The sequence below is a fragment of the Acanthochromis polyacanthus genome, chromosome 5, assembly GCF_021347895.1.
Source record: "Acanthochromis polyacanthus isolate Apoly-LR-REF ecotype Palm Island chromosome 5, KAUST_Apoly_ChrSc, whole genome shotgun sequence".
Classification (NCBI taxonomy): Eukaryota; Metazoa; Chordata; class Actinopteri; family Pomacentridae; genus Acanthochromis; species Acanthochromis polyacanthus.
In genome coordinates this window covers 36,842,760-36,859,175 of record NC_067117.1, presented here as the reverse complement: position 1 = coordinate 36,859,175, position 16,416 = coordinate 36,842,760, and the positions used below count along the sequence as shown (strand labels likewise).

The window sequence follows — 16,416 nt, the reverse complement described above, 5'->3', positions numbered from 1 at the left end:
CCCTCTATTGACCAGCCGCCCCTGGTCCAGGTATCGCCTTATGCTACCAGAAGTGACTCTGACCCTAGCCAAATGCAAAACAGTCAGAAAACATTAGGAAGGAAAAAAATGTCAGTGGCCTTCACCTGTAAACTCATTCTTGTTTAGGGGGTTGTCTCATTGTTACCCCTCTAGTGCACCTGTTGTTAATTTCATGAACACCAATGCAGCTAAAGCTGACTAAAAACCTCCTCTGTTACTTACTTGACCAGATCAGTATTCCACATGTTTGACTAACTTGATGCAATACTTAGATTAAAAAGTGTTCCTTTAATTTTTTTGAGCAGTGTATATATTTTTTGTGGTGACATGATTAAAAAATTATGTCAAACAGCAATTTTTGACACAATATGTCATTATTTTCAATTCAAATAAATTTTGATTGACAGTTGAATCAATGAATAGATAGTTTATAATTTAAAATTTGTAAAATTAACACAATTTTAAAATGGGACATATAGAAAAAAAGTTGTTTTGATGATTTAAGGCCTGTATTTAGTTATTTTTTTCCCATTGTATGGCTATAACAAAAGCATAAGAAGTTCAAGGACCTTCAGAAAGTAGAAAATCCCCAGATTCATTCTGTTTTCATAGTTTCTGGGCCTGATAAATGGTGTCATTTTGATGGCTGATTTTTTTAGGAATATTTTTTTTTATTTATGTAACAAAAACATTTTTTCATAAACTAAAAGTTTATCATAAAGACAGACATTTTTGTGGTTTAACTTTTTCCTCTGCCTCTTTGGCAAAGTAATAATTTACACCACAAAAATGTTTATTTCATTTCTATTTCTCTGCATTTGTCATCTGTCTGGTACATTCACAGATTACTGCAAACTCAAAATGCAATTATAGCGATTCTATTCAGCATTTTAAGACTTTTTGTAAACTCAAGCACTTTCAGTGTCTTCTAAAGTCGTCCTGCAGGGCGAAAGGGACCATCACGTTTCACACCCAGAGTAGATGAGCCGAGGTGGCGACGTGATCAAGTACAGTGGTGTTCCAGTTGCACATAACAATGTGTTCCCCCGTTCTCGGGAGTCCGTATGTCCGAGTCCAAATGGCCAGCGCAGTTTGTGCAAAATAAATAGGCTGACATTAAAATCAGCCCCCCCCCCCATCATGCCCCTGCGCTTCCTCAGTGGGGCATGCCTCACTATTTGAGAAACACTGCATTAACAACTGTTTTGCATGTATACGTTATATACAGATACTGAATCGCTTGACCTAAATATGTAGCTGGCGGTGGGAACCGATGGAGCTTGGAAACACCCCCACAATTTAATCAATTGTTCCTTGTATCATTTCTGATGGATAAGTCTGCAGCGGTCGATTTGTAGTAGGATCGCAATCATGTGATCATCAGCAGGCAGCTGATGTAGTGTTCACTTGTTGTCATGGTTGCAGTGACGCCGTGCCACTATCTCACAATGACACAGAAATCTTGAACAAATCCATGGATCCAGACTATAAGCTGCACTACTGCCAAAACTTTGTCCTTGTTTCATCTCAAAATTCATCCAAGTCTGTTCGTCCTTTTTTGAGTAATGTTGCAGACAGACAGACCGACCAACGGCAATTGTCTCATAACACTGCCACGTTCCTTGGCAGAGTAAAAATATTAGTAAATAGCACGATCCAACTTGAAACCAGTTCTGGAGTTTCAAAATGGTTCTCAAAATATAACTATGAATATATGTTTTGTTTAAATAAGGCAATACTGTTCATTTTTTAAAGTACTTATCTTGACTAGTACTATATCTTGATTAAAAAAATTGAAACAAGAGATGGTTGAACAGAAGGCCTCAATGCCTGATGAGCTTAGATGCAGTAACCCACAGAATACTGTCAGTTTTTTATTCTTAAGTTGTTTTTTTACTTTACTATCTGCTGTTTCATGAGGAGATCCAATTCTTTGTGTAAAATTGGCACAAAGAATTGGGATGAATACATTCACTACTCACATGAAAACAGACTTCTAACAGCTAATTGTCATTCATGGTACTCTGGGCTTGCCGCCTGGCAGATATTACATTGTTTTGTTCCGCGGTCTGTGACTGGAACCTGTTTGTATCCCAGTGTTGCAAAAAGGAGTCAGTGAACCATATGGTGGCGTGACCAAATAAACAAAAGCCAGCAGTTTCAGAACAAATCTGCCCACACAGACAACCTGTATCAGTGATGTGCATGGAAAACAACAAAAACAAGCGGCTTGCTTCCTCAGCTTCAGCGCTCTGATGTTGTACTATGCCTTTAATTGCTTTGGTTGGTGAAATGGTGCATTTGAATTTTAGTGTTTTGTTCTGGCTTATTTAACGTCTTGCTATAATAACACTTTGTCTTGTCATAACAATTCCACTCTGTAACTCAAGTATCCATGGATAGTAAACCAAATAGTGTAGAGCAGGCCACAAACACTAGAAAAAAAAATAAAGGAAAAACTGATTTGCAGGCTGCATGTGGTGCAAAGTTTTAAGCTATAGGCTATTTTGAGAAAAAGAGTGCACTTTGGAGATGTATTTTGAATAGAAACTGAGTATTTGCTATGTTTCTTGTATGCAGTGAATTGAAAAAACTTTATAGACCATTATTTTGACCCATTTTCACCTCTTTTCATGCAATGTCATTAAGTTTTAACCCTTTAAGCTTCAGTCAATTCCAGCCGTTTTCAGTACAAAAAATCGCTAATATTCTATTTTTAAATAAAAAAAATTACGAAAAACACAGGGAATATTGGACGCACATCGCAAGGTGCATTTCCTTGAAAACGACCGATTCGTGGATTTTATACCGACTTCAGGACATGTTTTGGACAAAATAGTTTACTGGCTTGTGTTGTCTGGATGTAAAAGGTTGGATTATGGCCGTTTTTTGTGGAATCTTTTTTTTTGTGTGTAATAATGAACCCGGAAATGTGAGTCGCGCTGTGTGCATTGAAGCCGTGTATAGAGAACGGATGGATGAATATTTGTTTTTGTCGGACAAATGTGTTTTTCTCACCCGCTGTGGTAATCACATCTGAAAGTGGTTTATACCGGCGGATTCATGAGAATCTCAGCTTTCCATCGGCATATAGTGTTTGTATAATCGGGTTTGCAGCCGTCGGACATTCTTGAAATTCCTATGCAAATTAGTAGGTGTACCGCCGGCGGTACACCTACGACGCACTGAAGCGTAAAGGGTTAATAAAGAAAATTTCCTACCAGGTGGGGGCATGGCGATGATGTAATTGTCAATGCCTTGAGGTTCTCCATCACCTCCGTAATTGGTGGCAATTATTCTCACCCAGTATGAGGCCATTGCCTTCAAGCCAAGAGCAGTGTAGGAAGTTAGAGTAATTGGGATGACATTACAGCAAGTCCATTCAAGGCTCTCTATTGGTCTGATCTCCACATAGTAGCCTTGGGCTTCATCCTCCACCCCCTGCAGTTCCGTAGGTTTAGTCCAAGCCAGCGAAAATGTGGTATAAGTGGAGGATGTTAATTTCAAGTCTCTGACTTTGCCTGGTGGTTCTGAAATGACAGTAATTGGATAACGCTGCTTTTTATATAACATGAAACAATAGACAACATTATGTTCACTTTAAGTGATGATTTGCCAAATTTTGGATGAGTGAGCAAAACTGTATAAAGTCTGTGTGTTTGTCTTACTCATTGGATCTCTTGCAATAACTGTGTCGCATGGAATACTGGGATCTCCTGCACCAGACAGGTTAATAGCAGACACTCGGAATTCATACGCTGCTCCTTCAAAGACATCTTTCACTGCATACTTTGTGTCTGTAAAGGAAGTGACAGTTTTAATACTAGAAATCTTCTCTGATACACAGCGGGCATATACATTGCCTGTCCCGAAAAACAAGTCGCACATTGTAATATTTCATTGAACTGCCTTTCGCTCTGAGAATGACACATATTTGCTGTGTCATTGTTTCGAGAAGCTTCTGCAAAGTCATAACATTTATTTCGTTCCAGAATTGCATTAGTTTTCTACCAAGATCTTATACTGATGATGGAAGAGTCGGATCACTGTGTAAAGTCTTCTCCAGTACATCACAAAGATTCTCAATGGGGCTGAGGTCTGGACTCTGTAGAAGCCAGTCCATATGTGAAAATCATGTCTCATGCTCCCTGAACCACTCATTCACAATGTGAGCCCCACGAATCCAGGTATCACCTTCTTGGAACATGCCCATGCCATCAGGGAAGAAAAACTTCATTGATGGAAAGACCTGGTCATTCAGTATCTTCAGGTGCACTATGGAGATGTATGTTGAATAGAAACTATTTGCTGTGTATTAGCTGACCTCATTCTTTGGGAAAATAACGTTGCTGAACCTGACCAACCCCAGATCATAACCCTAATTCCCACAGAGACAAGAAGGTTCTCATCAAGGATCTGGGAGGAAACTCAAAGTGCTCAGAGTTTACAGCTGATATCTGCCGTCTTGTCGCCGTCTAAACTGATTTAATGAGCCATTCGCAGTTTTACTGTACCGGCCGTGTGTACTTAGACTTGCATGGCTTAATCTTTGAGACAAGCATATGCTACTGGCAGGATCAACCAGGTAGCCCAGACGGGTTAGTGGTGTAGGCATTAGGCATGATGAGTTCATCACTTCATCCGCCTCTCTTCTTACCCTGATGGGTCCATCACCTTGGAACAGGATAAATATGGACTCATCAGACCACATGACCGTTTTTCGTTGCTCCAGAGTCCAATCTTTATGCTACCTAGCAAACTGAAGCCTTTTTTCTGATTAGCCTCACTGATCAGTGGTTTTCTTAGAGCTACAGTCATTTAATCCCAATCCCTTGAGTTCCCTTCACACTGTACATGTGGAAATGCTCTTACTTTCACTATTAAACATAGCCGAGAGTTCTACTGTTGACTTCTTACGATCATCTAAGAGTTTGTTTCAGCAATCTCCTTAGATGTTTTCTTTGCTTGATACAGGCTGATAATTTCACCCTTCTGAAACAGATTAACATCCTTTCCATGTCCACAGGATATGTGTTTCAACATGGTTGGTTAAGAAATAAGGACTACTGATTGTATCAGCTAGGGTTGAACAAGTTGTTGCCTGCTGAAACATATTCATCACTGTAGTAATTATCTAATGGAAGGTTTTTCACCTATTTGCTTAGTCAAATCCAAGTGGCAACTTTTTTTTGAACAGGCAATGTATTTCGACACTGAGATCAACTGAAGCATTTTCTTGCAGTCGGTTATGGAAGTCGGATACCTGTAATTGGCCCATTTTGGTTGATGAGGCTCCAGTAATTAGTGCCCTTCTTGTTCTTTTCCAAATTGTATCCCACTATTTTGGTTCCTCCAGTGTCACACGGAGGACACCATGATAGATTGATACGGTCTTTAAAGGCGCTGACCACTTTCGGTGCTGCTGGTGCACCAGGATAACCTGTGGAGGGAAATGTGAAATAGAACACTTGAAGTGAAAAAAAATTATTTATGCAGTTATGTCACGTTACTCTTGTTGCTAGTTTAACTAGCTCCAAAACTGAAACACGCAACAGAACTCCAGTACACTACAATATCAGTCATACAAAGTTTGCTAGGTGGTTGAAACTGGCAAGAAAGGAGAAAATGTTTTCTTAATTAAGGATGTTGTACTGGAGAAAAGGTGTTTTTCATGCATTTGCTTTAAAGTTTTTTCCTAGTTATGTCTCATTTTGTCTATAATATATTGTATCTTAATGGTTAGTAATTCATTTCTATTTCTTAGATTCTGTCTGCAGAAGCTGATCACCAGACCATTTTGATTTTTAGGGACTCTTATTGGAGATAATAAAACACTATGCACATCAGTAATCATGCAGAACATATGAATTGTTTTGTTGGACTAATACTGACATAATACTCATTTTATTTAATGGCCATATGCGGGTCTTTGAGCATCCACAATTAGGTAGAAATCAGAAATATTACTTAAATGCAAAGAAACTGAACCCTTTGTTTTCTTCCATCACTTTATATGGTTCTTTCAACTTGTTCTGGATACTTTCATTAGGCAACAGCTTGCATATAAGCTACAAAGTTCCCGAAATTAGGTTCCAACTAAAGACTTACGTAATACACCAGCTGCTATGTCCTCAGTCTGCAGGTAATCACTGACACCTTCTGCGTTCTTGGCTCTGATCCGGTAGCAGTATCTCCTTCCAGGGTCCACATCTGAATCTTTGTAACTTGGGTTGCTGCCAGGGATCTCACCTAGATTTGACCATTTATTTCGTCCCACTTGCTGGCGCTCTATGATATAGTTTGTGATTGGGCATCCTCCGCTGTCTTTTGGCGGTTTCCACTTGAACTCCACAGATGTTACAGCACTTTCCATAATGTCCACAGGGCCTTGTGGGGGTGTTGGTTTATCTGTTGCCAAAATGAAAAGATCAATGTGTGTCTAGAAAGAGTATTATATCTCCTTACACTACATTATGTAATACATTATTAGAAGTGGAAAACTGGAAGTCTGTCATTGTCAGCTCACCCAGTACAATCAGTTTGGAAATTGCCTGTAGTGTACCATATTCATTTTTTATTTTGATTTTGACCTCTCCACAATCTTTCCTTTGACACTTCATGAGGCGCAGCTGGCTCTCGGTATCCGATGTGTCGATCTTCACATTCAGGCCAGGCAGCAATTCCTCGTCATCCTTGTACCACTGTATAGTCATTGGTGCCCCACCTGAGAATGGCATCTTCCACTCAGCATTTTCACCTGCCTTTATTATGACTGGCTTTGTGAATTTTCCCAGAGCATCAGGGTCAATGTTTGGTGGGTCTGAGGTTAAAAAATAATCTAATGTTTTAGTAAAAAACCTCTTTTCAGACCTTGGTTTGTATCATTTGATAAATTCTGCCAAGTTACTCATTTCATGCTCACCTTCAACATTTAGTGTTGCTTCTGATTTGCGTCCTTCAGCTTCAAAGCGGTACACAGCAGCATCATCTTTATTGCAGCAGTCAATTATCAGTCTGTGACAGGCTCCATCTTTGATAATCGTGACTCCATCCACCTTAGTCAGCTTATCATTTAAAATGAATCCATTTTATTAAGTCATAAACATATGTATCTATATATTTGCATTTGAATTGCCATTTCTTGATTAATTAAAGTATGAAATTCTGAGTAATTCTGTACTTCATCATTCTCCTGCTATAACTGACTTACCAGCTTCCTGTTCTTATACCAGCATCCCTCTGAGGCATTACTGCTCAGTTTACAAGACAGCTCTGTACGTTCTCCAACATTAGCAACGGTATCTGACAGCCCACTGACAAACTGAATGCCTCGATCTGCATGTGGAAAAGGAAAAATTATCAACATCATTTGTCCATTATCTAAATAATGTTAGGTTGATGCTAGAGGTACGGACCCGTACCCGTAGCATCTGTACTAGAGGTACGGACATGTTAAGGTCACTGAAGAGCTGGCGATGGTTAACTACTATTTGCTGCACATTACAGGCAGTTTATATGAATGACTTTGACGGCGAACATTGTATAATTTAACTAAAAATACACCGTCTCCTCTCACACTTTACGTAGACAAAGTAGTTTTTACGCTTTTAGACGCCGTGTATAAATTGTTTGAAGTCCAGTTCCTATTAATTAGTTTACCGCGTTCAGTGGTGGAAGCGGCTGACGAACTCCATTGCAAATGTTCCCATTTAATTTCGGACGCTAATTTACAAGATAAAATTAAGGATGTCGAATGTGAAACAAACACTCGTGAATGGTGAGGAGCAGTTCTTTAATTCGGCATGAATTTAAAAAAAAACCCACAAACTCGATTTACTGTGATATTGTGAGATTTGTTTGTGATGATGTAACTTAGCCATTCAACAGAGTCCGCTAACATTAAAGTGACTGTGACAGGGTCTGTGTTGACAAACGCAGAAAATACGTCAGGGTTTTGTTTAGGTTGTTAATATGTAATAGTCTGTCGCTACTTTTGAAGGTAAAAAAATACTTATAGTTTGCTGGCTGTTAGTTCCGCCATTCATTCCGCAGATTCACCTCGAATCACGGAAGCGCCTTCATCAGCGTGGCCGGCTCATTAATAATTATGTCCGTCGGATTACCAGCCAATCACGAAGCGCGTTCATCAGCCGGCTCATTAATATTTATGTCCGGCTCATTAATATTTATGTTAAGGGAAAGTGCCGTATCCGTAGGCCACAGGCTACGGGTACGGGTCCGTATCTGTAGACACTACCATAATGTTAGGCAAATTTTTAAAATACTACAGATTTCAGCTTTATTGTATTTATGAGCAAACAAGATTAGAAATAGAAAAATCAGAAAGCAAACAAGAGTTTTCTTACTTGTTTGCTTAACATATTATGGATGTAATTAAGTTAAAATATATTGTATTTGTATAGCGCAAATTCACAACATATGTCCTCTCACAGCACTTAGCATAGTAAGTACAGACCTTACAAATTACAAACAGAGCAGACAATCCAATAATCCAAAGTTACTTTTGGATTCTCTATGAGCGACAATGGGAAGGAACAAAAAAAAAAAAACCCTGGGATAGGGAGGGGGGAAAAAAACCTCTGACAAAACCAGGCTCAGGGAAGACAGTCATTTGTCTCAACTCGTTGGGTGAGACTCTGGGTGAAGAGGATGGGAATGACAGGATGGCAAGTATTAAAGCCAGCAGCTGCAAATCAGAAACGTGCTGCTCCAAGTTATGTATATAAATGTCGGGCCTTGTCACTGCCAGCTTTTTTGCTTGCAGAATATCCCTCTCTCTAGTGATCAGTTTGTAGGACTGCAGAATATGCATCCAGTACCATCAACTGTGCTATTATGTTTCACTTAAAAGGTTTTTACAGTCTATACTGATTAATATTTTAGTAAATCCTTCTACAAATTGAGCTGCTTTTCCTGCTGTCAGTATAATCATAAACATTTTTCTGTTGGAAGTTCTGGTTATTGTGCAACATTAGACAATCTAAAAATGAATTGATCTTGATTTTTTTTGTATTATAATCCCTAATTTAAACGCAGCATGTTGTAGGTCCCTTGGGGGGCTGAATTGAGGACTCATCCCTTTGTGTCACTGATGGAGAAAACACCTCAAAAGAAAATAGTCTCCTATATTTATAATAATCTCGTATCCTACGCCCCTGCAGAATCACCTGAACGCAGTTCATGGGAGGCAGATCTACATTTAGGAACAGTGACCATTGATTGGGATACTGTGTGGGGAAATGTCTTTCGGTCATCCAAAAATCCAAATCATCAATTAATCCACTACAAAATCTGTCACAGGACCTACTTAACTCCACGTAAAAGGCATTTGATGGGTTTAGCTCCTGATCCTTATTGCACATTCTGCAGTCAGGGTGTTCTGGGTACATTGATGCATGTGTTGTGGGAGTGCCCACAGGTACAAAGGTTTTGGGTTGAAGTTGTGGATAAAATGTCTGCTTTGATAGGGAGGAAACTACCACTGGAACCGGCGCTTCTTCTCTTAAATGATGACTCCAGGTTCAAGATCACTGTGGTACAGCGTAAACTCTGGCTAGCTGGTATGACTGCAGCAAAAAAAATTACAGTTTTAAGGTGGCTTCCACCACACCAGTTATCAACTACACGTTGGCTACAAGCTCTTCTTGAGGTGGTCTACCTGGAGTGGTCATCAGCTCGCATCAATAGTTCTGAGTCACGAACATTGAAGATGTGGGAAAAAGCTGTTGAGGATGTCAAAACATTACTGTTATGACTTCTGAGGCTCATTTGTGGTAATTTTATGTTTGGTTTATAATCCTGTTTTCTATTTTGTTTACTTTATTTACTTGTTTTTTCTCCAACTGTCTTGATCTTGATTTTGTAAACATTCCTATGTCGTCTTGTGTGCTCCGCGGGGGGTGGGGTAGGGTGAAAGGGGTTTTTGTTTTGTTTTGCTTTGTTTTGTTTTGTTTTGTTCAGTGCGTCTGGTTTATGCAGCATGTTGTATGACTAAGCCTTTTTATCCTGGAACATCTCTGTGGATTTACTACCAATTTTGAAATTAGCCACACTTGGCTTTAGATTGCTTATAATGTACAGATTATAAGATAAGATAAGATAAGCTTTTATTAATCCCACAGTGAGAACATCTGCAATGTTACAGCAGTAAAAGGGATAGTGCAAATGTGTAGGGAACATCAGCAGAAAATAAACATATGCACTTTTACATATACATATAAGTATGGATCCTTCCATGTGTGGATGTTCATATATTACACTGAATAATTCCTCTGGATATGAAAAATACCAGTATTGTACATATCAGTGGCACAGCACTGATTCTTCCCTGAGTACAAAATACGGATAAAAGAAATATTGATATTTCCCAGATTTTGTCTATATTGCACAGTTATGGAATAAGTAGAAAAATACACATTTTGCACAGATTCTTGTATTTGCAGAAAACAATGATATTGCATAGAGTTTTTGAATGTACAAAATATTCATAATGCACATGTAGCCCAGCTGTGATGAGGTATGGATGAGTGGCTGTGTTGGGGTGTTTTGTACTGGTGTTGCCACAAGCTGACACTAGAGGGGGCTAGTAGACTGGACGACACGAATTAGCCAGGCAATACTCCCAGCATTCCAGTTCTGGCTGTTCATTGCTTGGACATCTTCCTGCTGTATCAGACACGGTTGAAACAGAATATTTAACAGCAGATTGCTTCGACCTCACTGTGCGCGACTGAGGGTGCCATTGTGAGATTCATTGGTGAGTGAAAGAAAGTCCACTTGTCGTTGTTAGTGTTGGAAATTTCCCGAGTGGGAAAAATCGACTCGCGCTAGCCGCGATGCTAATTGACATAATGGGAAATCCCATAGGGATATGCTAACAGCGTTAGCATTAAGACCGCCGGAACATGTGCTTAGCAGTTCATGTATTTAGCACGTGGAAATGAAAATATTGTATTGCAAAGTTAAAATCGACTCTGTTATGGTTTAAAAAAAAGTACTTTAACTACTGTAGATGAGTTAAGTGGTGGATGTTAACTATATTTACTCACACTGTTGATATGGAGTTAGCTTTACGGTTTACAGTATGATAGAATGTTGTAATATGCTTCTTTTGAGGAATTGATGATTGATGAGGATTATCTGTAGCCTTAACTCAGGGTAGTTCATGTTGTGAACATTGTTAGAACTATTGCAGTGGTGGATACCATTTTGTATGGACATATGACCTGTCTATAGGTCAGGTTTCTGGTAAGGATTTGGATTCTGGACAGTTCAGCATCCAGCGGAGCACCTATCAAGGGATGCGTCCTTCAGGAGACCAAGAATCCAGTTAACCGGATGGCGAGCCAGCCAGGAGAAGTTTGAAAGACCGAGAGAAGGAAGACTGTTCCTGCCAAGGACTTGCTGCGTTCATGGTGTGGTAGGACAGAAAGCACATACACATACACCTGGATTGGGCCCCAACGATCGATCATCTGACTATTGCCGAAAGACTGGACTTAGACATTCCTATTACCTTTTTTTATTTGTGCGCGCTTTATTATTTTTTTATTTATTGTACTGTTACATTGCTTTTGTTGTGCAGGTAATTGCACTAATTGTCCTTTATTGTTCTTATTATATTCATTTGGCAAATCCATTCGTGCTTTGCGTCTCCTTACTGATTCTCAGACCTCAGGCTCCAAGCGTCCTAGCCTTCTGATGCTGACCCAATTCTAATATATTTATGGTTTTGATGCAACAAAAGTGTTACACACAGTTTGAATATCAGAGTGAAATCTATCAGGTCTTCCATTTATTAGCCCCAAACACCTTGGAGATAGAATGAATATTACAAATCTTAGTCTGTGCCTTTTTATTTTCCTTTGCGCAGTTTCTTCTCTGGTCGAAAAATATTCACTTTATCGCTGTCTGACATATTTAATTTTAAAGCTGAACCAGTCTTAATTCTAGTCACACTGAGAACACAGTAACTATGAGACACTTGATGATGAATGTGGACTCAGGTGACCGAGTTGGCAGTATTTGCGAAAGCAGAGACAAATTTGGGAGCCACTGGACACTACATTAATGTCATTTTAATAATCGGTAATCTATTTAGTCATTATTAAGTCTTCACACAGTACAATAAGTGGTTTTACCTATGACAATGTCAGGAACCAAAGGGCCAGTTCGTGATCGCTTCTTTTTCTTCTCATCTCCATCTCCCAGGAGGGTCTTATCCTTTCCATCTCCATTAATCTGGTCTCCATCGGTTCCATCAGCCGAACCATCTTTTCCATCTCCCTTAGTATCCAAGTCATCTTTCTCTTTTTGCAGTAATGCTTCAGAAAAACCGTCTTGATGGCCAGTTTTGCCTTTACGACGATTTGGATCAGCTGAATTGCACACACAAAAGGAGGGGAAGGAATGAATTTGTCAAAACATTTTTAAAAATAAATTCAAGGAGTGCTCATGCAGACATTATTCTGTCAAGATTAGAGTTACATTCCATTTATTAATACCCGTTTCAGTATGAAAACGAAAAGTGTCCTACCTTCCACTGTGAGAGAGGCACTACTGGAAATAATACCAGCAATGGCATAATATGCTCCTGTATCATCTATTCCACAATCTTTTACTCTTAATGTGTGAGTTAGCTTGTCCTCTGAGACGGTGATCTCATATTTGTGCCCATGTTCAAGTGATGAGTCGCTTTTTGACCAAGTGATTCTGTTGAGGGGTGTTGACAAAACACACTCAAAGATGGCGTCCTCACTTTCAACGGCCTTCACATCTTTGATCTTGGTTGTGAACTCTACATCAGGGACTGAGGAAAGAGAAACATTAGCTGACAGACTTTCAAGGATGTGCTTCGATTCTTCTAATAGTCATCCTGTTTTATTAGAAATGATGTAGTTATACTTTACCCTGAAAGTCAGTTGTGAGAACATTTGCGTCCTCAACATCAACCTGGTAAAAACCTGCATCTTCTGGTTGAAGGTCTTTCATGGTAAAAACATACTTTGTTCCTTCTTTCTTCAGACAGGGCTTCGAATTTTCATCATGACCATATGGGACCATTGTCCCATCCTTGTAAGACAAAAAAGTCAAATTTGATTTCTTTTTCAAAAAATGATTAATCTATTTAATATTTGTTGGCTCTAAAAATACATTTTAATCACCTTATATAAGTGAATGGCACTGTTAGGATCCAGTAGTTTCATGTCGAAGCCAAATTCAGCCCTCCCATTTGGTTTTACTTCAATTTGTTTCACATTGTCCAGATTCTCCACAACCTGAGAAGGAAAGATGAGAAAATAAAGACTCTGCAGATTTTGCTGTGAACTTCAATGCTGAAGTCATGACATGTTTTAACATAGGTTGATGCTAGAGGTACGGACCCGTACCCGTAGCATCTGTACTAGAGGTACGGACATGTTAAGGTCACTGAAGAGCTGGCGCCGGTTAACTACTATTTGCTGCACATTACAGGCAGTTTATGTGAATGACTTTGACGGCGAACATTGTATAATTTAACTAAAAATACACCGTCTCCTCTCACACTTTACGTAGACAAAGTAGTTTTTACGCTTTTAGACGCCGTGTATAAATTGTTTGAAGTCCAGTTCCTATTAATTAGTTTACCGCGTTCAGTGGTGGAAGCGGCTGACGAACTCCATTGCAAATGTTCCCATTTAATTTCGGACGCTAATTTACAAGGTAAATTAAGGATGTCGAATATGAAACAAACACTCGTGAATGGTGAGGAGCAGCTCTTTAATTCGGCATGAATTAAAAAAAACCCACAAACTCGATTTACTGTGATATTGTGAGATTTGTTTGTGATGATGTAACTTAGCCATTCAACAGAGTCCGTTAACATTAAAGTGACTGTGACAGGGTCTGTGTTGACAGACGTAGAAAATACGTCAGGGTTTTGTTTAGGTTGTTAATATGTAATAGTCTGTCGCTACTTTTGAAGGTAAAAAAATACTCATAGTTTGCTGGCTGTTAGTTCCGCCATTCATTCCGCAGATTCACCTCGAATCACGGAAGCGCCTTCATCAGCGTCGCCGGCTCATTGATATTTATGTCCGTCGGATTACCAGCCAATCACGAAGCGCGTTCATCAGCCGGCTCATTAATATTTATGTCCGGCTCATTAATATTTATGTTAAGGGAAAGTGCCGTATCCGTAGGCCACAGGCTACGGGTACGGGTCCGTATCTGTAGACACTACCTTTAACATAAGCAGCCTTAAGCAGAGCTGAGCATTACATGCCTACTAGTTAGCACGCACTAGGCTTGTTAAGCAAAACTAGTCTTCATGCACAAGGACACAATGAGTCATCTGAAAGCAAGAAAACGTAACTCCCCCCCCCCCCCAAGCTTTAAAGCACTTTTAGTAAATGTTGCTCTTACAGCTCAAAATGCAAGTCAGTTTTCATCTTCGTTTAAAACCTCACCAACATTTTTCAGCTTCAAAATACTGAGTTTATGTGCAGCTCTTGCAATCCTTAGACGGTACCTTTGCCTGTTCCTCCTCCCTTTCCTTTTTCATCTGGTTTAGTCTCTTCAGCATCCAGCGAAAGTCAGTGACACCAAAATCCAAACAGATTTTTTCATAGTCTTTCTTTGGTGCGCTGAGAAGCAGTTCCCAGAGTTTGGGATCAATTTCTCCTTCTTTCTTTGGTGGGAGTTGCTTTTTTCTGGTGACAACAGCTCTGGAAAAAGCAGAACAGAGTAAATGTCTGTTTTGGTGTAAACAGCAATATGCATCTGAAAAACAACTTTGACTTGAACTTACGTTTTCTTAAGCATCGATCTGAAGTCCTGTCCATTTGCTGAGAAAAAAATTACATGTAAATTGGAAAAGACTAATCCTGCTATCATCACCTTTTAGACTTTTTATGGCACTGTGGAAATCTTTAAAAATGCATTACAAAAACACTGAATTCATCTGACTTGTGCTTTTTAAATAATCTTTTGAAATCATATGTCTTATGTTGCAATTGCAGAAACATTTTTTATTGGGGTAAATGTCTCAGTATGTTCAACACACATTTTGTTTTGCTGCTGCTGAGATCTTAAAAGAACAAAACAAAAGAAAAAAAACCCCACTATGTTCAATAATTTGGGGTCATTTAGAAATGTCCATATTTTTGAGAGAAGAGCAGATTTTGTTTCCAATGAAGATAATATTAAATGAATCAGACATGACAGGGTTTTAATGGAATATCTACATAGGGGTACAGAGGAACATTTCCAGTAACCATCACTCCTATGTTCTAATGCTACATTGTGTTAGCTAATGGTGTTGAAAGGCTAATTGATGATCAGAAAACCCTTGTGCAATTCTGTTAGCACCATGAATAAAAGTGTGAGTGTTCATGGAAAACATGAAATTGTCTGGGAGACCCCAAACTTTTGAACGGTAGTGTAAGCTCCTGAATATTTCTAAAGTATATTTCATACCTGCACGGTTGTTCTTCTTCATGCCACCTGGAACAATGTATGAAAACAACAGATAAAATGAAATCATATATGCTCAAACAGTGTATTATTGTCTAATGTAAGGAAATTACCAATAACGCTTTTCATAAATAATCTCACCTGTGAGAACGGTGAGAGTGGCGGTGGAGACGGCCTTTCCGTACTCATTGGCAACAAAGCACTTGTAAGTGTCAGCGTGATCGGGTTTCACATTGTGTATCTGTTAAAAAAAAGTTATTGTAATATGCAGATTCCATTTATAGTGCTGAATATTAGCTTCTGTCTCCATGAAGAACAAGGTTTATTTATTGGTGAAACACTTTGAAAGCAAATTTTTTTGAGTGAAGATATTTTACAGGAACACTCTGATCCCGTGAGGGATGATTTCAAGAGTTCAGTGTCAAAACAATTTGTGTCCATTTCAAAATAATAATACCATTTCCACAAGTTCACCATTCTAACTTTTTTATGCAAACTCCAGGGTCATGAAAATATTAACCAGTCCTCCCTGACCTTCTCAGAATCAACAGATTTTTATCTACAATAACTTTCTTTCATTTAATGAAACAATAAGCAAATCCTACTGATGTCAAAGGCCTCAAAACCTGGACAAATATTGGCCAAAGACTGTAGTTTTAGTAGAATTATGGATACATCTAAGGTATACACTTAGAAGATTGTTCTGGGGCCATAATTTTGTGCATCTTCCATTTTGACAGTCAAATAGTTATTCAGTATAAGCGTTTTTTGACATTGTAAGTCATTTAGAAAAAAAAATCCATTCATTTTAGACATAATTTGAGTAATTTTTTAACAGGTTTAAAGTAAAAAATTTTCAAGACTCGAACCTTGTCTTGCCATACTTGCCAAATGTCAAATTCTTCTGATGTTAGGAGCCTC

The 16,416-nt window shown here is 38.9% G+C and overlaps 1 protein-coding gene across 1 annotated transcript in view; it reads right to left on the bottom strand.

Moving 5' to 3' along the window:
- Nucleotides 1–14,620, bottom strand: part of LOC110970888 (immunoglobulin-like and fibronectin type III domain-containing protein 1) — a 37,415-nt gene extending 22,795 nt beyond the window's left edge. The window contains exons 1-10 of the mRNA XM_051948705.1: nt 14,552–14,620; nt 13,206–13,319; nt 12,951–13,113; nt 12,578–12,850; nt 7,232–7,356; nt 6,944–7,085; nt 6,548–6,841; nt 5,285–5,461; nt 3,690–3,818; nt 3,243–3,551 (exon numbers count right to left, since the gene is read on the bottom strand). Coding sequence (XP_051804665.1) covers nt 3,243–3,551; nt 3,690–3,818; nt 5,285–5,461; nt 6,548–6,841; nt 6,944–7,085; nt 7,232–7,356; nt 12,578–12,850; nt 12,951–13,113; nt 13,206–13,319; nt 14,552–14,605 — 1,780 coding nt within the window. The 5' untranslated portion in view covers nt 14,606–14,620. The remainder of the gene's footprint in view (nt 1–3,242; nt 3,552–3,689; nt 3,819–5,284; nt 5,462–6,547; nt 6,842–6,943; nt 7,086–7,231; nt 7,357–12,577; nt 12,851–12,950; nt 13,114–13,205; nt 13,320–14,551) is intronic.
- Nucleotides 14,621–16,416: the final 1,796 nt, after the last annotated feature.